Source organism: Halichoeres trimaculatus, unplaced genomic scaffold (genome assembly GCF_033239565.1).
Source record: "Halichoeres trimaculatus isolate MK-OKI-2021-1 unplaced genomic scaffold, fHalTri1.1 fHalTri1_scaffold_13, whole genome shotgun sequence".
Lineage (NCBI taxonomy): Eukaryota > Metazoa > Chordata > Actinopteri > Labriformes > Labridae > Halichoeres > Halichoeres trimaculatus.
The window spans coordinates 2,526,590-2,551,994 of record NW_027437191.1 but is presented as its reverse complement, the minus strand read 5'-3'; the positions used below and the strand labels follow the sequence as shown (position 1 = coordinate 2,551,994).

The following is a 25,405-nucleotide window of genomic DNA, read 5'->3' as shown; positions in this document are numbered from 1 at the left end:
GTCCTGGTTTTTGTTGATGAGGCTTTTATTTGTTAAAGTTGCTACCGGAAACCATATTCATAGCGTTGCGTACTTGACGCCGGGCAGAGCGGGGTGGGGGGGGGAGGACTGAGGAGGAGGACAGGAGGAGTCGGGAGGAGGGAGCTGGTGGAGGGACACTCAGTCATTGTTACGACTCAAGAAGCGGTGGAGACCCCATTGCTACACGTGAAATCGGCGCAACATTCAGGTAAAGTTGCTGGAAATTGACCCTGTTTGGTGTGAATTCACGGCCGGAGTGAGTCTCGTGAACAACCGCCTCAGTTACCGCCCGGCTCGCGTGCAGGAAAATACAACACCGGGAGCTGCGGCTGCCTGTACACGGTTACCGTCATTTAACTAACCATCATCTTTTGTCTCCGCTGCAGAGCTTGACATGTCTTATCCGTTTCATCCAGTTATTCTATCTTAACCATATCATCATCGACAGAGTATTAAACGTGAGGAGGCGCTCGGTTCGGTCAGTTAACCACATTCACAACGAGAAGCGTTAAATGTACGAGGTGGATTCTAGGAGGAGCCCGTTATTACTGACGCACAGGTAGACCGAAGGACGCACTTACTCCGCATTCAGAGCCTCAGCCTCCTTATGGAACTGTCCGTGTATCGCATCCAAGGAGCGCAGGTGAACTGACGTGGTGTGTTTGTCCGTGAATAGGGATTTTATTAAGGCTGAGTGCGGTCACACAAATATTACAACGAATGCTGAATTTATGAAAATAAGGGTTGCTCCCGCTGCCCCTCCACCTTAAAAAATGTCCGCAGTTCTCTCACTTTCATATCAACAAATATAACACATAGAAAAGGTGTTTGCGTCTAAAAAAAGATATTGATTTTGCTCTTTTTGTCAATGTGTTGCTGTTATTTTAAGCCAACATGGCTGGCATCACTGGTTCCAAAATGAATAAAGCTGATGTAATGAACCTCCAGAGCATCCCATTTAACTACAGTTAGTGATCTGAAAGGTGATTTCTAACCCTGATGATGAAGCAGCCTTTGTGTGAAAGCATACCTCAAATGGATGAACTGCTGCTTGTGACTGAACTAAGTGTATGTTTAAATTATTTGCTCCCTTTTTTTCAGATCACATCATCTCCATCAGCTGATGTCATCACACTGGTAAAGGGAGAGGTTTTCGGTCTCTTGGTCACAGTGCAGAGTCTGAAGGACCACAGCATCCATCAGGCAATGGCGGTCCTGTGACAGACTGCCGACAATGACCAGTTTCCCCGAGATGATGGATGCAGCCAGCTACAGCGATGGCTGTGCTGGGTCACGCTGCCCGGCCCAAACTGTTCCTCTGTGAGCTGGAGAGGCTACCAGATAGCTGTGGACGCTCCTCAGACCTTGTGGTTTCCTTTTCCCGGTGAATGCTAACAGGGATCAACCCATTCCTAACCAGACACCTTTCCTCTCTCCCCGCTGTACGGACCAATTATGGATCTCCTCTGGGTGCTGTCGGTGTCCATGCTGACGGTGTGCGTCGCCATTCCTATGGACGCAGCTGCAGGAAGTCACAGCCTGTTCACCTGTGAGCCAATCACCCTACGCATGTGTCAGGGGCTGCCCTACAACTCCACCTTCATGCCAAACATACTAAACCATTATGACCAGCAGACTGCCGCCCTGGCCATGGAGGTACAGTAGACCAACACCACATCACACACTCACACACACAGACACACACACACACACAAAGGACAGCTTTCACTCCGACAGGGATGATCTCTCTTTGTGATCACACTGGGAGCACCTGTGTCACAGATTTTGATCAGTGTGCCTGTGAAAGCTTTGCAAAGGACCACTATTCAAAAAAATCAAGTATCTTGAATCAAGAAGCCTTTGAGTGTCTTCATTTAAATTTTCTAGAGAATTAAATATATTTGCAGATAAAATGAGTGTAGGAATGTTTGATTAGAAACAAAAGTAAAAAGAAATATAAAATGTGCTTTATATTTCACCTCTCCACCGTGTGAAAATTAAAAATACAGATTTAATAAATTAGTTTAAACAATTTGAAGAGTCACAAGCAGCTTCAGCTGAACTGTTGTCTGTGGTTTGTTGGTGTGTCCAGATATCTGGTTTGCTCTCTGAATGGCTTGTGCTATCTCTGACATGTTTGGAAGTTAAATCTCACTTTTTGCTGCTCTCAGTGGAAAATCTTGTTGTCTAAAGCCGTTTCTTTTGCTTTAACTGAACGGCCGACTCTCACTGATGCTTCGGTCTCTCTAGCTTTGTTCCTGAAGAGGGATTCTCATTCTGTAGGTGGTGGTTTAGCATGACCATTGATTGACTTAGCATGAAACAACTGCCTGGAAAACAAAGAGATCTGTTAATGACTCAAAAATTGTACTTTAAATGACGTTATAATGACAGCAGCTCCTCAGGAACCATCAGCTTGTTTGTACACTGTGTGATGCTGTGAGCGCCTGGAAATGGCGTGAAACTATGTAAGTGCAAAAGATGGCAGCGTGAATAGCGAGACAGATGAATAGAGCGTTTTCTTTAGTTATTTGATGCCTGATGTGTCTTTAATTTATCAGGTAGATTTAATACCTCCTTGACCATCAAATTAGCTTTTTCCTGATCACCATCATTTGTAAAATTCAATGTGCAACATTTAGAAGGACATTGTTTCAAATTCAAGTCGAGAAGAAGATGAAAACACAACAGATTATTTCTTACTAGAGAAATCTCAAATTGATATCCATATAACCTTAAAGACAATCTCAAATGTTGTCTGTTCCTCTGAAATATCATCCTCCGTCCTGAAGGTGCAAAATGAAAGTATGGAAATATAATATCATTGTAATTCTGACCATTTTTAAACTAACTGCTAGAGCTGAAACTGTTAGCCACTCATGTTGGATCATATGGAAAAACGCTGGTCAGTTTGAGTGTGGGAAGATGAAACCTCATCTGCTTTTTAAACCTGGTTTTAGTGTAAATATTTGTACCATTTGTGAAAAAGTAACATTTCAATTTATCACACTTTGTTCTTGAGAAATCTTTCACAGAAATTGTGTATTTTGAACAATTAAAAATTTAATTAAATTTATCTGAATTTCACTCTAATTGATATCTGATAAAAGGGAAAGTATCTAAGAAGGGTTGATACTATGTTAAATCTAAATCTAAACCTGTTAAATCAACATGATATATATTTGTTAAAATGTGTAGTTTGCATTTCTGTAGGTGTCAGAGTATTTGATGACATTTCTTTTTTTTTTTTAACCAGTTAAAGAATCAGCCCCATTGAATTGTCAAAAACACCTCAAGTCAAATAATTTACCTTCATCATTGTTTCTATATACTTTTAGGTCAGTTGGTTTAAATTCATTTTAAATTTTATTTTTTACAGTATAGTAGGCTGATAAAATCACATTCAGAGTATACACCAGCTGCCCATGTCTTTCTCCCACAAATTTGAAAAACTTTCTAATAACGCTACAGTAAAAATTAGCAAGAGCCTATTGAATGTTTAAAATAAAGTTTTATGATTAGTTAAGATTGTTTTCTGGGAAAGTGGCTGTTAATTTATTAACTCTGTCATTGATTTTCTAATATTGTGTAGTTAAATTACATTTTTTATCAGTCCTTTTATACATTTTTAGTGTCATCACAGAGAGAACAATAACAAACACGTAGGACAGCCAGGAACACAAAAAAAATGCTCGTCCTATTCCCCCCTCCCCAAACACAGGGTCATCAACATTCAGCCAAACAGTCAATAAATAAATAAGAATAGTAGGAAAAGAATACGTATAATATGATATAATATGTATACACACACACACACACACACACACACACACATATATATATATATATATATATATATATATATATATATATATATATATATATATATATATATATATACATACCTAACAGTCTTAAAACACACATGTGCACACGTACATAAATACATTAGTCAAAAAAAAAGAGGTTACAATCTCATGTTGGTAGCTGCCATGTTTTTAACAATAGATATAAATGGTAGCCAAATTTAAAAAAAAATTCTTGGTACAACCTCTTATAGTATATCTAATGTTTTTTAGGTGGACAAGACACATGACCCCCCTTACCTACTAGCCACATACTGGGGGTATGAGTTTTTCCATTTTGAAAGAATCATCTTGGTATCCAGAATATTGCCAGAATCTGGATCGTACTTTTACATCTGTCAGAAATGATCAACAACAATCCTACCATTTACCGTGTAGTTACATACACGTATGGTGAAAACGGCCCTATCTCACCATGATAAAGAATCCTTTAAAAAAATCCTGGATCCATAGGGTGATCCGGATCACCTCCATAATTTAATCATATCTTCCTTATCCCATTTTAAACATTTTCTGAAAATTTCATCAAGGTCCAGTTGTTAGTTTTTGAGTTATGTTGTTCACAGAAAAACAGACAACTGACAGATTAGCTCTCCCAAAAACACAACCTCCTTGGCCGAGGTAATTACAGTATGTCTAAGGCATATGGAAGAGAAAAAGATCCTCTGTTAAATTACATTTTAAAGAGTTGTTGACTCATTTTTATGTCTATATATTTTTTTTTCAGAGTGACCTTTTTTTTTCTCCCTGATATGATCCTCTCTGAATATGCCTCCCATCTTTCCAAGCATTCTCCTCTTTTCACGCTCTCTTTTGTCGGTTTTGTCTTTGATTGTTGCAACTGAGCTACAGTGAAACCTTCACTCATCAGTACAAACATCAGCACATTTCTCCCTCAGTGAGTGAGTTCTGGACTGAGAATTTGTTTTTTTCACGGACACCACGACTGAAGATAGTTGTCAAAGGTGAAGTGTGTATGTGCTGAGGGTTAGTGAGGTCAAAGTGTAGCCTACTTTAATTTGGCGTCTGCAGCTTCAGGGGATGGGAGTGTATCACCAACATGTAAAATGAATAAAGATCGTGCTGTTCCAAAATGAATGCTGGCAGCACGTCTGGCATGTTGACAGACAAAGTGATTTAACACAACGTGTAGGGCAGAGGTCTGCAACCTGCGGCTCTAGAGGCTCTCTGACTCCTTTGCTGTGGCTCCCTGTAGATTTGAAAAAATATTAATGAAATACAGATTTCAATTTATTATTCCATTATTTCATTAATTATTTGTCTTATTAGTCATTTATTTATTTTCTTAAACTTTTTGCACATTTCTAAAAATTCATTTTTGTAGACTTTTTGCAAGTTTAAAGATCAATATTCCCATTTTTTAAGATTTTGCAAATTTCTAAATTTCATTTTTTTGTCTTATATCTGCATCCCCCCAATTTTATAAATAATTTGAAATGGAGCAAATTGGTTAAAAGACAGCTTTTTAAAATATTTTTTTGAAAATTTATGAAATATTGGGACAGTTTTGAATTTTTTATTTTTTTTTGCAATTTAAGCCATTTTTTTCTTTTTTTTGTATTTACTTTTTTACTTTTTAATTGCAATATCACTGAAATATCTTACATTTTGCAAATTTTATGAACTATGATATTACTTAGTTTTCCCTTTTATCAATATTTGCAAATTTATTGAAAATTTAAAAAAAGGACATAACATTCACAATTTTATGAACACAAAATCTTCTTGTTCAGATAATTATTCACTAGATTTCTAATATGTTTTAAATCAATGCACTTTTTTGTCTTCACTGTGAAGATAAAGTAGATTTTGTGGCTCCTGAATGACTTAAATCCAGGTGAGCTGAGGCTTAATGGCTCCTATGAAGGTAAAGGTTGCAGACCACTGATGTTGGGACTTTTCACCTCATTTGTTGCACACCAGAGCCATTTTACATAACAGGCTTTTAAGCAGCTAGTCAGCTCAGCCTGGTAGTAAGGACGCAAACTGTTCACCCTCTCACTTCAGTCCAGCTGATGGATTAAGGCTCAGATTCCCGTGTTTAGCCCGTGTTTCACTGTTTCCTGCCTTCAGATTATCTATATATTCACCAGCCACAGCAGCAGACTGTTGTGGCTGTGTGATCCTCTTTGAGTCAGCGAGGTGGGCATTTGAGTACAATCATGAAGCAGATGCATCACCTCGTTAACTTAATCCCATCCCTTATATAGGCTGATCCTGTGGGGAGCTCAATCTATCTAGTAATTACTGACCAAACAACAGCAAAACATGACATCACACCCCCACCCCTCCTTCCTTCTGACTTATCTGTGTGTGTGCGTGTGTGTGTGATGTGTGAGAGTGTTTCTGTCCATCATCCATATTTATCCCCAGCATCATGTTCCCTTTGGCTCGCACTGCCTCCATTACTGTTACCCTTCACCCCCCGCCCCACCCCACTCTGCCCTGCCCTGGCTCACTGATGATGTCAGTGAGGAGCGGCGCTGACCATCTGTGCCTGCTCCACTTCTGCTCTCCGAACACACTGACAGAGAGAGAGCGGGAGGAGCTGTGTGACATGAAAATCCAGGGTTATGTAACCTCTAAACATGCCCAGCCTCACTGTGGGAGCATGCAGCATCACTGCACAGCACAGCTGCACATGCGTTTTAGAAAAGATGCTAACACTGCAACACCGCCACTCGCCAGCATTATGTAGTCCTCCTGTTTGAGACGCTCACAGTTTGACTGATTCTTCAGAGAGGTGATGGTTGGACTGCAGAGTTCAGACACACTTGGTTTTCTCAGCCCTGTGTTGTGTGAACAGGTTAGCTTTTCCAGCCCTGATCTCAGTGTGTGGGTCGCAGTGAACAGACTGAGGCACTCCTGGTTAGACGGTATTCACTTTGATTGGTCATGCATCCACAATTAAGTCTCTTTTAGTCCCTAGAAACACTTGTTGTGTTCATAAAACACATGGAAACCCAACAGGTTCCAAATAACAGAGACAGAGCTTCTGCTTGGCTCTTGTTGTCCTGATCACTCGCCCCAGATCCAGTTCATGGGAGAATTCAAAGCCTAAAAGATGTTGAGAGCAGCCAAATGAGAATTGACAGATGATTTTAAAGGGAATTAGGATCTCTGAATAGCCATGATAATGATGATGAATGCCCAGCACCGTGGAGAAACTGGGAGTTGGACGAAAACCAACGCCTGCCGTTTTTGCAGTTTTTGTCTAACCCCCCTGAAGGGATGTCTTGCTGGACTTCTTTCTTTCAGCCTTGCTTTTGAGGGTTGTTTTAGGGTCTTTAAGTTTCAAGGAGAGCAGGCAGAGGTTTTTTTTGGTAAAAACTTTGAGCTGCTGGAAAATAAGGAAAGATTTGTTGAACTGTGCAGAAAAGAAAGACTTCATCTTGTTAAATCAAAGCCTGGGGTTTGCCGTGTGGGCTCACTGCCTGGATTGGAAAACTATGAGAGACGTTTTTAAACGTAAATGTTGAAATACTACAGACGTTTTATGGCTGCAGGTATCATATACAAAAAAATGAGAGCCCTTTTCCAGTCCACTCACTCTCTGTTTTAATGCCCTCAACTACAGACTGTCAACAGTGACCGCTGGATGACCTCGCAGAGAAGTGGGACAGTAGCCTCAGGGCTGGGAATCGGCTATTTCTGAGCCACAATGATACTGTGCCACAATACTGTAAGATAAGAGGGAGCGTGGCTGATTTGACTGGCACCATGAAAGAGAAAAAAGAGGGTGTTTATCCTCCTTTTTGGAGATGGATGCTTACTGTAGATTCAGGATGAATGTAGAGCTGTCAGGCGGCTGTGACTCATCTCAGGCATTCAGAACAATCAGGTGATCGACACTGAGATATCAGAGCTGCTGTGATGCTAATAGTCTTGTTCTTCACTTACCTCTGCTTTAAAGATGTCTCCAGTTTTAGTGTGGAAATCGTGTTTCTGGGAATGCCTGTTAGAGTTTTTAATTTCACTCTTTAACAAAGAAAAAAACAGTCACCATGAACCAGCCTGTGACAGAGATTCACTCCGTCAGCGTAGCTCGCTACCAGAAGCACATCTAATGTCAAGTCTTCACAGCTTCTATTTGGAGCTGTGTTTAAAGCTTAAAGCAGACATATCTTTGGAAATGACTAAACGTCACTGTCAGGAGGACAGATGGTTGGAGCGAGAGCCAGGCCAGCTAAGGACGTTAATTGCCTCAGATTGATTGGAGAGTTTGTTCACATGACACCGAAGCCAGCAGATCAGTGTGAGCAGCCGATGACTTTGAGAGTCTGTTGTCTCTCTCTTTCTTTCTGTCACACAATTCTTTCCTCTTTTACTCTGATCCTCGTTAGCACAAGCATGAGCATCAGCTGTTCTATCTGGGTTCAGGTTCAGGTCCTGGTTGTTCTTCCTGTGTGGGTCAGGCTTTATGAAGCTGTGCTGATGCTAGCACGGTAATCTCTCTCTGGTACCAAGAATCCTGTCGTCCTGACTCCAGCCCTCCATGTTGTTTATCAGGGCTTTATTTTCTCTTTTCAGAGACGGATCTGTGGTCCTGTTTTGAACCAGCTCACTCCCACGTTACACTTCCTTCCTCCCTCTTTCAGGACGTTAACTCGGCCTCTTGTCTCAGGTTTACAACGCTTTCAGATAAACTGTGTCGTGTTACAGCTGCTGTGTAGGATAACCCAGATACCCCACCCATGCTGTGTGAACAGGTTTGTAAAAGAGGTGTGTGTGTGTGTGTGTGTGTGTGTGTGTGTGTGTGTGTGTGTGTGTGTGTGTGTGTGTGTGTGTGTGTGTGTGTGTGTGTGTGTGTGTGTGTGTGTGTGTGTGAGCTCTCTGATGGCTGCAGGTCTGGTAAAACCTCCTGCAATGAACTAAAAAGGAAGCCATGCCTGTTGTGCTGGCTAGTAAAGATACATCCCAGCTACACACACACATCATCATGGTCTGATAACTTTTACCCAGCGTGACCCAGACTATAAAAGAGCCTCTTGTTTTATTTAATGTCCAACAACGTGTTTATTGGCAGAGACTAAAAGAGGAGCACATCCAGAGAGCCACTGCTCCACAACACCCTATCTGTTGAGTGTGTGTGTGTGTGTGTGTGTGTGTGTGTGTGTGTGTGTGTGTGTGTGTGTGTGTGTGTGTGTGTGTGTGTGTGTGTGTGTGTGTGTGTGTGTGTGTGTTTGTGTGTGTGTGTGGACATTACGCACTGTCAAAGCCCGAGGTTTTTCAACATTTCTTGGCGGTGAATGACATGGCTGACTCGGTCGACCCCCCCACCACCACCTCACCTCCTTTGTCCTCTCCCTCCCCCCACACAGGGCTCACCAGTTGCCTGGGAAACGGTCCCAATTGTGCTGTTAACAAAGGGAGCAGAGGCTTTTTTTGCCTCCCGGGAGGTGGTCCCCTCCGCTCCACACCCTGACCTCCTCGAACCCTGGTCTCCTCCCTCTTCCTCCTCCCTCTTCCTCCTCCTTCTCCTCCTCCAACTCCTCCCTGATGATGCATCACTCGTCTCCATGGTGCTTGGCTTGAAAATTTGGAGAATTGGAAATGCTTTAGAGGAGAAAGGAGGATAAAGGGGCGCCGGGGGGGGGGGGGGGGTTCCACAGCAGTGTAATGAGCTGGAGGAGGGAGGGAGGGGGATGATAGTAAGAGCAGTTACTGGGAGGTATTTATAGAAGAGCAAATAAGAAGGAGCTGTTGGCCATGTTGGGCTTCTTTGTCAGCAGTTCATCAGTCATAGCATCAGAGCAGCTGAGGGAGAGCTGTCATTAAAAACTGATCAGACAGGCTCCCTCTGATCATGCTCTTCATGGGACCCGGCTGGGTTCAGGTCTAAGACAGGACAAACTTCAGCTGAGATTTCTGGATTATCTGAGGAGTGTTGAGGGGAGAATTTGAGGCCATGGCAGGTTTTTATTCTCTGAAGGCTGGAGATTTGTGAATTACAGGTTTTTACCAGAGGAATACAGACCTGACCATTTAAAGACCAGTTTAAACGTTAAAAGGATCAATTGTACAAAAAGGAATGGGAGAGAAAAGGAAAAAATGAGCAATTTGTGACAAACAATAATTAAAGGTAAATAGTCTGATCATCAGCTGATCAAAGTTTGATACCACATCTCAAAAAACCTGAAACCTCCTGAAATAGAAATCAAAGTGTTAACAGCTAACAGCTAGAAGAGCCTCTCTCAGTATGTAACATGTTAAAACTGTCATACAACATGAGAGCCAATAACAATAAGGAGAAAATAACAAAGATGGCTGAAAATGATTCTGCTGCTCTGTGTGTGTGTGTGTGTGTGTGTGTGTGTGTGTGTGTGTGTGTGTGTGTGTGTGTGTGAGTACGTGTACATGGACATTACATGTGTTATAATATGTGCCAAAGACCTGTGTAGATAATAAGGAATTGATAAAAAGCTGCTCATCTGTTTAGTGTTACTGACATTTCACTGAGCTTAATTCTTGTGACCTACAGTTAAGGTGGAATTGTTTGTAACCAGATGATTTAACCAAGAGGCAAATGTTCTATGTGGGATCATTTATCCAGTCTTTAATTTAGAGACATCAGGGAGCATCAGAGTTTAAATCAAGTGTCTAAAAGCAGGAGAGAGTTTTTTCCACCGCAAAATGCATCAACTTCCTGTCATGATGATGTCATAGTGTAAGTTATCCACTGCCTGTTGGTGTGTTTATCATCATCTCCAGGTGATATGAGCCTGGTATTTCACCCTGCCTGGGTCTAAGGTGCCTTTATGATCCAATAATGGTAAAATGCTCTTAAGTAGGGCTGCAACGATTAGTCGACATAATCGACTACGTCGACGATAAAAATTAATCAACGCAAATTTTAATAGTCTACGCGTCGTATTATTGTTTTTATTGCAGTTGTCACGTGGTGAAATCAAATACCAGGGAGTAATACTCATTTGTGACTTCAGTTCACAGCATGAGGTGCTGTGTTATTGGATACTTTTATGGGAAAAGATCACTAAGTTCATACGTGAGGAATATTGATGAGGAAAAATCTCCACTTCCAGAGTGGCTGTGCGCTGACGGAGGCTCTGCATCTCCAGCTTGGACAGCCTGACAGCTCCCGGAGTTTAACGTCTGATAACGTGATTTAGAGAGCCTCCTTCACTCTCTGTTACAGACAGTTTTTCAGGATCTGAGTCACAAACTAGCGTCAAAACTCCCCTAACTTTTGAAAAGAGAGGACGTTTATCTGAAGGAGCTCTCACTCTCAAGCTCATACTGCACCGGTAACACTCAGCGGGGAGGAGGAGGGGCGAAGTGCGCATGAGTGAAATAGTGCATGTACAGAAACAAAACTAAACGCATTGTCATGGAGAGCTGGGAGAGATTCAGACAGGATCATACAGAGAGCAAAGCCCCAATGAGCAAATAAACATTAGAAAACAAGCACAAAGTCACTAATAAGCGGTCTGTCCAACTCTGTGTACAACAACTTCATTTCCCTGTTACCTGCTTCATTCATTTTTTCAGATTTAATTATTTTTTTGTATAGTACCTACTTATATTTTGTTATGTCATCATGAATGAAATAAAGACAAACAAACATGACACAGGGCTGACCAATCAGAGGAGAGAACCTAACTCTGGATAAATGCAGTGAAAATGCAACACACAGGTTGAATTATGAAGGTCTGCACATTTTAAAGGTCAAACTAGGTTGAAAGACAAAATAACCGTGATTAATCGACTAATCGAAAAAATTATCGATAGATTAGTCGACTTTAAAAATAATCCTTAGTTGCAGCCCTACTCTTAAGGTGGTACCAGCAGTTAGACTCTAGGATATTCATACAGGTGACCACAGCATACATACATGTCCTCCTTTCTGAGTGCTTTCTCCCAGAATCCCCTGCTCCTCTGACCAACATGTTGTAAGTGTTTTTTCCCACTGTGGAGTTTTATTTCAGGAGATCAGAAATCCTCCAGCTAACTCCCATGAGTGTGTAAGGACTAGCAGCAGGAGAGAAACTGAATGGACATTAGCATACACCCCACATGCAGTCCTGCACCATCCAACATGAGTGTGTATTACATGGCTGATTTTCTTTCAAAGGCTGGCTCAGGCCTGAAAGCTCCATGACAAACCTTTGCTTGTTGATGGGAGCAGGAGCTCACCAGCTGTTAGCAGCGTGGCCATTAACAGGAAGTCCCTGCAGAGAGAGCAGAGGCTCTGTAGGGCCTTCACACGCTGCTGCTGCTGCTGCTGCTGCTGCTGCTGCTGCTGCTGCTGCTGCTGCTGCTGCTGCTGCTGCTGCTGCTGCTGCTAGGTGTTGTTTGGGCTGCTGAGCATGTGGATAAACTGCCATATGTCCCATCCAGCAGCACTCAGCCCCTCTCACTGCTCTCACGTGATGGGCTGATGGTAATAAAATGGCTGAGTGGATATTCTGAAGAGATGGAGGAGGGGAAGAGGAGAAGGGCATAAAAATAGGAGAATAGGAAGCATGATGAAAAGGATGAGCGTGAAAAGAGGCAGAGTTTTCTTCCATGGCTGCTCGTAACCTACAAATGTAGTGAAGTGGTTTCCGCAGCATCTCGGCCCGTCGTACTGTGAAGTGTGGAACGCAGTGTTCTGTGGAGCGTGTCAGAGGCCTGAGGGAGCCAGGACAGAGAGGGAGAGCAAAGACGTGAGCTCACTTTAGCTGCATTAGCTCATGTTTAAATGCTTAACCAACAGTGACAACAGGGCGCCTCTGATAAAGCCACAGATCACTGTCACAGCACCAAGTGCTGGCACCCAAAGCAGGGAGTCACAGTAGCACCTGGTTCCCAGGACTGGCAGGGTGGTGTCAGATTCAGGATCCTGCTTCCCCCAAAGACTGTTCATGAGCAAACTCAGGTTTCCTCTGTGAGTGTGTGACCTGGTTGTGGCTGAACATGTCTGTGATAAAGTATTTGAGGTAAGGAGGACTCAAAGGACTTGGTGGGCTCAGTGGGCTCAGTGCTGGGAGTCCTGGCTCTAATATTAAACCAATCAAATCCTTTAAAGCTGTGATAATTGCTGTGAACTCTCAGCATCCTCCTGACAACAGCTGTGTCAATCCCAGTCCACAGCGCAGTGTGTGTGTGTGTGTGTGTGTGTGTGTGTGTGTGTGTGTGTGTGTGTGTGTGTGTGTGTGTGTGTGTGTGTGTGTGTGTGTGTGTGTGTGTGTGTGTGTGTTTGTGTGTGTGTGTGTGTGTGTGTGTGTGTGTGTGTGTGTGTGTGTGTGCGTGCGTGCGTGCGTGCGTGTGTGTGCGTGTGCGTGCGTGTGCGTGTGCGTGCGTGTGTGTGTGTGTATGCGCTGCTCTTTTGAAGTCTGGCTCTCTGTGTGGCTTCAGGTGATCTCTGCTTTTGTCTCTGCTCAAGGCGTCTGCTCAGACTGAACAGAGCAGCTTCATGTTTTCAGTTTGTTTTGTCCAAACTGTGTTTCTCAATATTTTTGAATCGTCCGTTCTCTGTGGGCAGGAAAAGATCATAGAAATTAAATTTTGTCAAACTTTTTTAGGTGGCTTATTTGGTTGTGGTCAGTGATACAATTTTTTTGTTACACAGTGGTTGTAACACGGGTGTAATGTTGTGATTTTACCAGAAGATGATGTGGGCAGTGTCCCTAAATGTGGCTAACAGGTCAAAGTTTAAAAAAATGAAGTATCATGGGTCTGACAGGCAGAAATGTAATGTCCACATATGTGGATGCTGGGTCTTTAGAGGTTGTTAAACAGTATTCTTTTTTCCTTTCTGAAGAAGAGCAGTCACTCTAAAGTCAGCATGTATTCTACAGCAGAATGTGACACGTGTAATAGGCAGAACACATTTGATAGATCCCTGGTAACCCTCAGTAACTGATCAAAGATTTTCTTCTCAGGCAACTGGATATGGGAACATGAAAAGGTTTCATTTGAAAGCTATAAATAAAAGAGATTCCAAATAATATCAAGAGCAAGCCAAAAAATTGAATTATAAATAGTTATAAATCAAAAAAATATAAATCTGATGTATTATTTCAGTCTGGTCATCAGCATTAGGAGGATCAATTTTCAACCAGTTCTTTGTGACAGTCTTTTCTGCTTGCTGCCAAAAGGCTTCATGTTTATTTCGTATCACTTATGTTAGATCTTCAATCCCTGAAGGTGAACTCAGAGCACTCACAGCTGTTATATAAGAAACTGCATAGTGCAAAACATACAAAAATAATATGACAAGTGTCAACTCAGAAAAAAAAGCCCATCAGAGATGACAGCTTGTCCATCATTGTCCAGTGCTGGAGATAGATCTTACATTCCCAATAACGATTGATCGAAGGACAGGTCTTCTCTCCTTAACTCACAGCACAGCACCAGCACATCGTCCTCACCTCCTTCTCCTCAGCCTGCAGGGAAAACCAGCCCCAGCACAGGTTAGCAATGACATGCTACAGGCTGCAAACAGGTAAAAATGCGTGTAAACAGTAGCCACATATACATGGACCCAATTATTTCGCTTGCGTTCGGTTTATTTGCTCAAACGGAAAGAATTTAACCTTTGTATACACCTCATTCCGAAAGAAAAGTGCCAATCTGAATGGACATTTAACCGGTTTCACAGCGGTGGAATATTCCTTTCCCCAAACCGATTGAGGTATCATGTATTCACTCAAACGGAAAGTTGCCAGGGTACGTTCTTTCAGCGCATGCTCAGATATGACGTAAGACACAACTAGAGATATTCCTCAACTTTAAAAATTCCAGTCAGCACTGGAAGAAAGTTTGCTTTTGATCCAAACTTTGAAAGAAATGAACATAATTTCAAGACTGGACGGACACTTGCAATACGGAGTATTGCAACACCGTGATAAACAAACTGTCGTCCTCCAGCTTTGATAAATCACGTGATGTTTACGTTTTTCTGCACATGCCCTATTGACTATTCTGTTTGATTATAGCGGTGCATATAGACCAGAGATTGGAATATTCCTTTCCATGTTTACTATTGTTTTCTGAAAAGTCATTCGGAAAGATTCCATTCGGAAAGACGAAAAACTCCTCATGTAACCGTGACTAATGAGACCATGGTTACATGTAGGATATCTGAACAGAATAGTTTAATTTCTTAAATATTGCGATGTGTTGCTGTATGGATGTGTTTGCACACCTCTAACCAAAGCCCAGATGTGTCCAGGTGTGATAAGCAGACTAGGACTCGGAGCTGTGGCTGTAAAAAACATGAACATTACAGAGTGACTCATGTTGTGTATATTTTCATGAAACAGCTGGATGTAAGACCTGTTTGTTGTCTCACGCTCCGTGTTAATGCTCCACAGATAACTTCTGCTAATAGCTCACCGGGGTTTCCTCTGTTACTGTGTCCTAGCTCACTGCTGCTCAATGAAACGTGACACCTCCATTTGTGCGGCGATAAGTGGATCGACTGGTTGATAGATCTCAGTTATGACAGGCGTGTGAGCACATTGATCTGATTTCTGGAGTTTATAGACATATTAACATGTCATGGGCCCCTGTCAGCTCCTAATCAGCCCTGCTCAGTGGATAAAACGATTACTAAAGATGCTGGCTGCTTTCAGCTGCAAGGACCACCTCAAGGCCTCTTTTTCTATGAAAACACTCAACATGCTGTCAGAAAATACAGATACTGATGCTTTAGATGCTAATATTTCCTATATTTACATCAGGGAGGGGTTTTCAGTTGAATTCTGATTTACAAGATGTTTCAAGTTTTTGATAATTCTGATAGCTTAAGATTTTCATAGATCTGTTTTCATTTTTAAGCAGCAGTGACGGAGGAGCAGAGAAGAAGGCACGTCCACTTTATGTCCACTGCAGTTCCCTCCCTCCTCAGAGACAGTTTGCCCCCTGCCTGCCTCCCCCCCTGTTTCTGTCTGTCACACAGACCTGTGTTTTCAGATTTGGGGAGGGTGGAGGCTTGTATCTGACTGAGCAGGGTGTGGCTGGAGGCCTTCCTGTGGTACACCGCAGCAGAGAGATATATGCAAAGACACGCTGTAACAGCATGTAACCATTGGCACCTGGACACAAAGATGTGCATTTCACACACAAACACACACACACTCTGCCTCTGCAGAAATTAGCATATAAACAGCGTGCCCCACAGATGCTTCCTGCGCTCACAACACCTCCTGCTTCTGTTTACTAGAGAGGGAACATTATTGTGCTGTATGTGGGAGTAAATAATATACTCCCATGGTTCTTTGGCTCACACGTTTATGTTTGTGTGAGAGTGTGTGTGAGTGTGTGTGTGTATTGCTTCAGTGTGTCAGTCAGTCACAGCATGGTCCTGCCTGCTAGACAAAAGGGAATGGGGGTTGTCCTGCTTGTTGCGCTCCTGTCTGGAGCGAGGAGCCGGCTAAAAGGGGGGAGTTTAAAACCAGGGGGGATTATTGGGAAAGAGGCCAGAGTTGTTTTTATGGACTCATCTTCAGAGATGCTCAGAGACATGCTCCACTGCTCTCTTTGTCTCTCTCAGGCCCTCATGGAGCTTCCATGGTGTTGACTGTTAAAACAAACAAGTGTTTTTATTCAAGCTGCTGCGTCCCAGTCGTCTCACGTCTGTCCGTCTCCACCCGCAGCCTTTCCATCCCATGGTGAACCTGCAGTGCTCTCCTGAGCTCAGGATGTTCCTGTGTGCACTCTACGCCCCGGTGTGTACGGAGTACGGCCGGATGACTCTGCCCTGCCGCCGCCTCTGTCTTCAGGCCCGGAGCGACTGCTACAAACTCATGGACATGTTTGGTGTCAGCTGGCCTCAGGAGATGGACTGCAACAGGTTGGGACAACAGCAATAATTCTCTCTGTCTCTGTCTCCTGTCCAGCTGACCCTCTGCTGCAGCAAAGACTGGAGCTCCTCCTATGGGGGGGGGCAGAGAAGTGCAGCAGAGACCAGCAGGAGAGGAAGAAGATGGTCCATAAATCGGATAGACATTTAAGCTCACATAAACTGCATGAATAGTTTTACTTTGAGGTCAAACACACTCTTGGGGGCAGATGATACGTCTGATGCAGCTCTTTCGGGTCTATGCCGCTCAGATTTCTTTCCTGCTGTTTTCTGCGATCACAGCTGCTGGGGGTAGAAGCACAGATTCTTTCTTCAGGAGGATTTTGGTGGAGCACTCCTGTTCCTGGCAGCTGAATTAACCCTGAGCTTCTCTCTTTCCCAGGTTTCCAGACTGTGATGAGTCCTACCCCCGCCTGGCAGACCTGCAGCCCAGCTCAGACACCACTGAGTCTCCTGCCTCCGTGCAGAGGGACTACGGCTTCTGGTGTCCAAGAGAGCTGAAAATCGACCCTGAGCTGGGCTACTCCTTCATGGGTGTCAGGGACTGCTCCCCGCCCTGTCCAAACATGTACTTCACGCGGGAGGAGCTGGCATTCGCCCGTTACTTCATCGGGGTGGTGTCTATCGTCTGTCTCTCTGCCACCCTCTTCACCTTCCTAACCTTCCTCATTGACGTGTCCCGTTTCCGCTACCCGGAGCGTCCCATCATATTCTATGCCGTGTGCTACATGATGGTGTCCCTCGCCTTCTTCCTGGGTTTCCTGCTGGAGGACAGAGTTTCCTGTAACGCTGCAGTACCTGGAAGGTTTCGAGCTTCAACCGTGACACAGGGCTCCCACAATAAGGTCAGATGGTCTCTGTGCTCCTGGTTTGTTCATCTTCTTTTCTCTTTACTGTTGTTCTGATCCTCTCCCTGCTCATGGACTCTCTGAACCAGGCCTGCACCCTGCTCTTCATGGTGCTCTACTTCTTCACGCTAGCCGGCAGTGTCTGGTGGGTCATTCTGACCATCACCTGGTTCCTGGCCGCCGTTCCTAAGTGGGGCAGTGAAGCTATAGAGAAGAAGGCCTTACTGTTCCACGCCTGTGCCTGGGGCATCCCTGGCGTCCTGACCGTCACCCTCCTCGCCATGAATAAGATCGAGGGAGACAGCATCAGCGGCATTTGCTTCGTGGGGCTGTACAACCTCACCGTCCTGCGCTGGTTCCTGCTGGCTCCACTGGGACTGGACGTTGTGGTGAGATGGAGGGTTGTGGAATTTTGGAGGCTATGAAAGCATCAGATCTGTCTTTTTTAAGCCTGGGTCCTCATTAGTGGCTCATAAAGGTCTTAACCTTTGTAATGATCAGTGCTGACAGGATATTTTTCTACCATCTAAGCTGTGTTCAAGAAAAGTATGACCTCTGACCCCTGTCCCTCACCTCTTTTATTAAAGGTCGGTGTGGTGCTGTTGCTGGCAGGCATTGCAGCCCTAAACCGAGTCCGCATGGAGATCCCCCTGGAGAAGGAGAACCAGGAGAAACTTGTGAAGTTTATGATCCGTATCGCCGTCTTCTCCGTGCTCTACCTGGTTCCTCTGCTCACCGTCCTGGGCTGCTACCTCTACGAGAACAGCTACAGAGCCATCTGGGAGACCACCTGGGTCCAGGAGAGGTGCAGAGATTATCATATCCCGTGCCCATTCCAGGTACTGCCCCTCACTGCTCCTCCTAACATGACATGTTCTTTTCATCTGGGTGTTGGTGTGTTTGCAGTTCTAAAAGTGTGAACATTAGTTTACCTGCATGCAGACTGTTTGATAAAGAAGCTATATATCAGCAGTGAACCACGTTTGTACGCAACTTGGCATAGAACAAACATTAAATGTAGGGCTACAGTTTTACAGTTCTACATTTTCATTTAGCAGATGCTTTTGTCCAAAGCGTCATACAACACAAGCAAGAATTTAAACAGAAGGAAAACCTGGTAAGTGCGACATCAGTGCTACGAGATATTAGGCTGCAGGTGCTGCCATTAAGCGCAGGATATTTTTTTCTTTTTTTTGATAATGTAGAATAATCTAACCGACAAACCACAATTAATCCCAGTAACGATATACGTCAGCTGCTGTGTGAGCACACACAGACATTAGAGCGCAGAAACTCACAGCTTTCATCAATGAGACAATAAAGTCATACAGCTCCATACAGCTCACTCCTCTGCTCTGCTGCAGCCTCCAGCATCAGAGCAGTGTGAGGGTGAGTGTGTGTGGGTGTGTGTGTGTGTGTGTGTGTTTGTCTGTCTTTGTGTGTTTGTGTGTGTCTCATCCTGTGGATCTGTTAATAACTCAGAGGTAAATCTCAGTTATTCTGTTCCTCCCAGCCAGGTTTCACCTTCTGTGTGTGACTTTCTTTGACTCCTGGATCTCAGAAGCCTTTACACAGACAAACTGTGTTTGAATCTGTGGTTTGACACACTGCTGGAGTGAATCTCTGTGTGGCTCTGGCCTGTAACAGTGGGTGGTTTGGAGCAGGAGTCACTCAACGTCTGTGCTCTGGTGAAGCTGGGCTCTGTGGGAAAGAAGCATGAGATGCTTCTTGAGTTAAGATGACACTTGTGCCTTTAATCTGTCCCACATTGACGTGAGAGAGCAGTGTATTAATCCTGTGTGTGTGTTTGTGTGTGTTGCTGCTTCTGCAGAGTATGGGTCAGTGGGGTCAAGCTGCTCGCCATCAGAGTTACAGCAAACAAGCTGCATGTGCTGCACAGCTGGGTACTCTGCTGCTGCTGCTGCTTCACACACACAGTGACATCACACGAAGATACACTCACAACCCCAGCTCCAGTGTGCTCCAGACGAGACACACACACACACACACACACACACACACACACTCAAACACACAGCCCGAGCAATGCATTGATGCAAAATATTGACTCAAAGTGCTGTACTATATTTATCTTAAGAGCTTTCCCTCAGGCTCAGACTTCAACTCTACTGAAGAGCCTCTGAGTGATGCTTGACCCTTCATCTCCACACACACACACACACACACACACACACACACACACACACACACACACACACACACACACACACACACACACACACACACACACACACACACACACACACACACACACACACACATAGAGCTGATGTGGTGCAGTGGCTCTGCTCAGTGTGGAGCTTCTGTGTCATCTTAAACATGAATCCATGAGCTCACTCTGCGTCACCGAGCCACTCAGACAAGTTTCTTTTCCCGTCCCCAGTGGCACAGAGCAGCATTAACCCAATATATCTAAGGAGAGGTTAAAACAGAGGCTGTCAGTCATGACCAAACAGACAGTTTGGAGACACATGCTCACACACACTCCCTTGGCAAGCATGTCTTTTGACAGCCGATGGAATACCGATGTGTCCCGATGTTGTGGGCCGGGCCGAGTCAAAGTCCCAGGCTGTTTTTCAGTCCCAGTCCGCCACTAGTCAGACATTTAAGTGTTTCATGCAAAATATGAGCCGCTTTAAATTTGATGTGAGCAACACCTCCAGTGGAGATCCCTGCAGTTTATTTACATTTCACAGGCCTCAACTAGGGATACGCCATATCCAGTACTTTACAACTCATTCAGCCAATTACCAATACCGTTTTTTTTTCACACGCCAAATGGCAGCGATCATCACTTTCTCCTGTACGGGAAGTAGTGTACAGTGTTCTGGTCCAGACTCTCATCACATTTGTTTGTATGTTTTATTAATTTCTTGTGAAAATGAAGAAAAATAATTAATACTGTAAAGTGTTTTTTCATTCATAACAATTACTTTCAAACAAAATAATACAAAGAGTACATCCTACTTAAACTTGGATGATGCTCTCCTTGAGACAGTAAGTACATCACCCACAACCAGAGCAAATAAACCTTTTTCACAATTAACAGAGTCAGTAAACTGTTCACAAGGAACATGTGAGACGTACAAATGTTCAGCTACTAAACCCAGATGAAATCAAATGGTTTACTCTCTGATGGTGAATGTCTGTTAATGAGTCAGCCACATGTACCGCACAGACCGCTGCTGACAATGTTTTCTTTTAAATAACTTTCTTTATTGGCTGTATATTCACCAGTGATAGTACAAAAGTGAAATATAACAAAAAATCCTCTTTTTCCCCCTGTTTTTAAATCTCCCCAAGTAACTTTCTTTCTGTTTCATCCCTGCTGACCGCCAGAGGGTGGTGCTAAAAGCACTGAATGTTCTCTTTGCGCATGCGCAGTTCGGGTATGCATACCAACGTTACCCGTGACCCCTGGCTGACCTGAGAATGGTAATTAAGAGGACAGATGAGCTTAAGGAGCCACTGAGGGAGAATCTGAGCTTTTCAAGTTTAATGGATAGAAGTAGCTCCTTCCACCACCTGTTATGAGATGGAGGTGTAGGGTGTTTCTAGGTAAGGAGAAGGGTTCTTCTGGCCAAGAGGGTGGTGAAGGCAAGAACAGTTAGAATGACTGCAGAGGTAATAGCTTAAACTGAGATTTGTCTTAAAACAGGAGCCAAAAGCGTGTCCACTCAACCTGCACCGTGCAAATAAAACCACAGAAAGAAAAAACTATCTGCAGCTTCAGTCCCTGATCAGAACTCAAATAAACAGGTGGGCTCCTTCTACACTGCACACATCAGTGAGCTTCAAACCCTGAGCAACAGAGAGGCGCTAACAATTACAGAATACAAAGCATATCAGCAGCAGCTTCAGTTCATGGTGCAAGGTTGGGCATTTAATCAAGTGTGCCGCTGCACTAATCTGTTTTAATCCCATTTAGTGAGGATGCCCATATTTGATGTTTCATTTGATATTTCATCATGAATCCCTCGTCTCCACTTCTTTTTTTTAACCAGGGCTGCAGAGCCAGTTCCCAGCCCTTCAGGTTCATCCACGTGTGTATCACTGCACAGCCTCCTCGCTCACAGTGTTTGTGTGTGTGTGTGTGTGTGTGTGTGTGTGTGTGTGTGTGTGTGTGTGTGTGTGTGTGTGTGTGTGTGTGTGTGTGTGTGTGTGTGTGTGTGTGTGTGTGTGTGTGTGTGTGTGTGTGTCTCCTGCAGGTGGAGCGTACCAGCCGTCCTGACCTGGTCTTGTTCCTGATAAAGTACCTGATGATGCTGATCGTGGGGATCCCCTCGGTGTTCTGGGTCGCCAGTAAAAAGACGTGCTTCGAGTGGGCGAGTTTCTTCCATGGCAAGAGACGCAAAGAGTATGTACTACACACACACACACACACACACACACACACACACACACACACACACACACACACACACACACACACACACACACACACACACACACACACACACACTTGAACGTGCTATGTTTTAGCTTCTAATACTGATTATCTTTAAGCTTATATTTGAAAGAGCGTGAACAGAAGTTTGTTTTGTGCAGCTACAGCTCTCTGACCTCCTCCAGTCTTTGGAGCATTCACTGTGAATGTGTGAAGAGTGAAGGAGTGTTGGCAGAGGGGAACATGCTCCTCTTTGCTCCTGAATGTGATTTTGAGGCTTTTGACAAAAGTTAGAGATTTTGCAAGATGTCTTCTCTGCGCTCATCCCCCTCCCATCCAAACTCAGAGCATTAACCCCCTCTCCCACCGCCTGCTCCACACACTCTTCCATCCTCTTCTACCACTGCCACCACCCCACCGCCTTCCCTCTCTCCCTCCCCACACTCCTGCATCTCTCCCTGCCCTCCCTGCCCCCCCCCAACACCTCTCTGTCCTGCTCCTCCGCCCCGTGCTCCTCCCTCCCCCGCCGCAGCAGGATGGTCAACGAGAGCCGACAGGTGCTGCAGGAGCCCGACTTCACCCAGCTGCTGCTCAGGGACCCCAACACCCCCATTGTGAGGAAGTCACGAGGCACGTCCACCCAGGGGACCTCCACCCATGCCTCCTCCACCCACCTGGCCATGCTGGACGAACCCCCGAGCGGGAGCACCAGCCGAGCCGGTTCCGTGCACAGTGCTCGCTCCAAGATGAGCAGCTACCACGGCAGCCTCCATCGTTACCGAGATGGCAGGTGAGTGGGTCTTCATGTGGTCTTTGGTCTGCAGGAATCCACAGGAGGTTCAGCTCCACACGCCCACCATCTTCTCCTCTGTCCCAGGTACACGGCCTCCAGCTTTCGAGCCTTAGACGAGCGGCTGCCATACGGGAGCCTGCCCCGCCTCAATGACCAATCGCAGTCCAGACACTGCAGCACCAACCGCCTGGACGGTCTGTCCCGGCACGGCTCCACACAGAGGCTGGAGAGCCAGTCACGGCACAGCAGCGTCAGGGACCTCAGCAACACCGCCCAGGCTGTCCTGGGGGGTCCTGGGAATGGGATCCACAGGGTGCTGGAGGAGGACGGAGCCACAGCCTGAACTGACTGGTTTTAAAGGGGGCGGTCTCCTCAGGACACTCAGGGAGTGAGGAGGACAGAATGAAGAGAGGGCGGGTGATCTGCTTTACTGACCAGGGTACAGGAGACCGTCTACATCCTACCAAGTGAAGAGGACCCAATGTGGATAAATGCCTTTCAGTGGCCTGTCAGATTTATAGAACCTGGCTCACCCCAGAAAACAGGCCTGGTTTACTGAACTGTGCTGACTTCAGTAGAGGACCCAGGTCTCTGAGCCAAGAGGACCATTGCTGACAGACTGCTCTGAACCACTGTTTGTACAAAGAGTCTGAACAGAATCTTACAGATGGATGTGGAACCCAGTCCTTGGTTCCAGTCTGAGCCTCCGAGCACTGTGCAGGGAGGAAGCAGGTGTGTTCTGGTCCAACCCCTGGCTCATTCCTGAGACATCTGAGGGACGTCACCTGCTGAGACGCGTCTTGTAGATCCAGTTTCTGCTCCAGGTTTAAGAGTCCAGCTTAGAGGGGAGACTGAGGACCTCTAAACGCTGACTGGACTCTACATTCTGAAAACTGTTTGTCTTTTAATGTGATGGACAGCACTGTGTCAGGACGTGTGTGTGTGTGTGTGTGTGTGTGTGTGTGTGTGTGTGTGTGTGTGTGTGTGTGTGTTAGAGGAGGGAGATGTCAGTAATGTGAAACACTGAGAAACAGCTGAATCCAAACCCGTCTTCATGACCGTTCAGATAAAGAGCTGAGTGACTTTCTCAGACACTGTGATTTCCTGACTTCAAGTCTAATAAAAGAAGAAAAGTGTTTTGGGGTGTTCAGTCAAGAGGTGACTCACAGGGTGACACGAGGGTGGGGTGGGTCCTCTGTTCATCAGAAAGACGGAGGTTTGATCCCAGGTCTTTTTGTCCACATGCAGAAGTGTCCTTCAGAAGTGACCAGGAGTGTGTGTCGAGGATCAGGTAAAGCCATCAGTGTGTGACTGTGTGTGTGTTAGGGCTGGGTGATTATATCAAAAACCAAAATCAGGAGAAATGAACTCTTTTCCTTGATTTCTGTTCATGCAGGTTTCTTTCACCCTCAGCTCAGCTTATTCTGAAAATATTTCTATGAATTTGAAAGAACTGTAATGACTATGAACAGATGATTAGTTAAAGGTTATGTATAGAAACAATGGGAATGAAAACACTGATCAGCTGGAATGAGAAAGTTTTCTGGAGAAATCACAATTTCTTTAAAAAAAAAAAAGGAAAAATAAAAAACCTTTAATTACTTGCAGCGAAATAGTTTTAATTAGTAGAATTACTGTTGAAGATAACTTTCACCGTATGGCAAAGTTTCTTTACTCCTTATGGCAAAGTTTCTTTACTCCTTTAGTCAAACTTCCAAATGCCAGTCTCCATTATTTTTTTATTAATCCAGCCTCGTGTGTGTGTGTGTGTGTGTGTGTGTGTGTGTGTGCGTGTGCGTGCTACATCATATGTGAAAATGCTTCAAAGCTTAAGCCCATTGACCACGACACACACACAGTCACTCACAATTACAGATGGTGTGTGTGGTCCAAGCTAGCATGATACTAATGTCCAGTGAGTGCTCTGATTTAGTCTCCATGGTGACCTTTTGCTTCACTGTCTGAACACGCTGTGTGTAAAAAAAAACACCAGCTCTGTGTCCAGTTTGTCTCTGCTCTGTTGCGTGCCCTCTCACCTGTCGCCTTACTGCGGCTGTGTGTTCTGTCCGACATGAATCAGGAGTCATATTATGCGTTCCATTTGTACTCAGAACTGGGAAGTTTGGAGTGGGAATGACGTAATCTCCAAGTTAAAGCATTCCAGTTGCCAAGTTGGAAAAACTTAGCATAACAGCAGAATTTCTGTATAGAAACACTGAATAATACTATGTATACGGCTTATTTTGTGTAACAAACACCAGTCAGAAATTTTAAAATAAAAAGAATCTAATAAGAGCTTAATTACTGTTTACCCCTGAACTTGGATTTCTTACTGAGAAATCAGGGGTGGTGTGGGTGCCCCGACTTCGGAAACTTGGGGGACGTCCCAGTCGGGCGGTCAAGATGAATGTGACAGAGTGGAGACGACACGGACACACACCTGTTGTTTCAGAGCTGTGGGTTAGTCTGCTCTGAGTAGTTTGTCCTGTTTTGAATGTGTCCTTATCTGCATAGCTGGTGTTAAATAGTTACCCTCTAGTGACAGAATCTGTGTATAGCTGTAAAATTTGAACCTGTTTGTTTATTTGTAATAAAGTTTTGTAATAAAAAAAAAAAAGGCGCAGACTCTGGTTTGTATTT

At 44.5% G+C, this 25,405-nt stretch overlaps 1 protein-coding gene across 3 annotated transcripts; it reads left to right on the top strand.

The window, feature by feature from the left end:
* The first annotated feature begins 100 nt into the window (after positions 1-100).
* On the top strand, positions 101-25,363 carry fzd3a (frizzled class receptor 3a). Of its 3 annotated transcripts, none has more exons than XM_074684853.1 (9): positions 101-229; positions 1,123-1,677; positions 16,511-16,707; positions 17,099-17,561; positions 17,654-17,953; positions 18,152-18,403; positions 21,794-21,942; positions 22,508-22,762; positions 22,850-25,363. In XM_074684853.1, the coding sequence occupies exons 2-9, from the start codon at positions 1,477-1,479 to the stop codon at positions 23,106-23,108; spliced, it is 2,076 nt and encodes a 691-aa protein (XP_074540954.1). In that variant the 5' UTR covers positions 101-229; positions 1,123-1,476; the 3' UTR covers positions 23,109-25,363. The 3 variants fall into 3 exon arrangements, with proteins under 3 accessions (XP_074540954.1, XP_074540953.1, XP_074540952.1); XM_074684852.1 differs by having other exon boundaries at positions 22,505-22,762; XM_074684851.1 differs by having other exon boundaries at positions 22,319-22,762.
* Positions 25,364-25,405: the final 42 nt, after the last annotated feature.

Coding starts and splice junctions, on each gene's coding strand:
- fzd3a (XM_074684851.1), top strand. CDS start 1,477: ATGGATCTCCTCTGGGTGCTGTCGGTGTCCATGCTGACGGTGTGCGTC. Junction 1,678..16,510: donor CTGCCGCCCTGGCCATGGAG/GTACAGTAGACC, acceptor CTCCACCCGCAG/CCTTTCCATCCCATGGTGAA. Junction 17,562..17,653: donor CACAGGGCTCCCACAATAAG/GTCAGATGGTCT, acceptor TCTCTGAACCAG/GCCTGCACCCTGCTCTTCAT.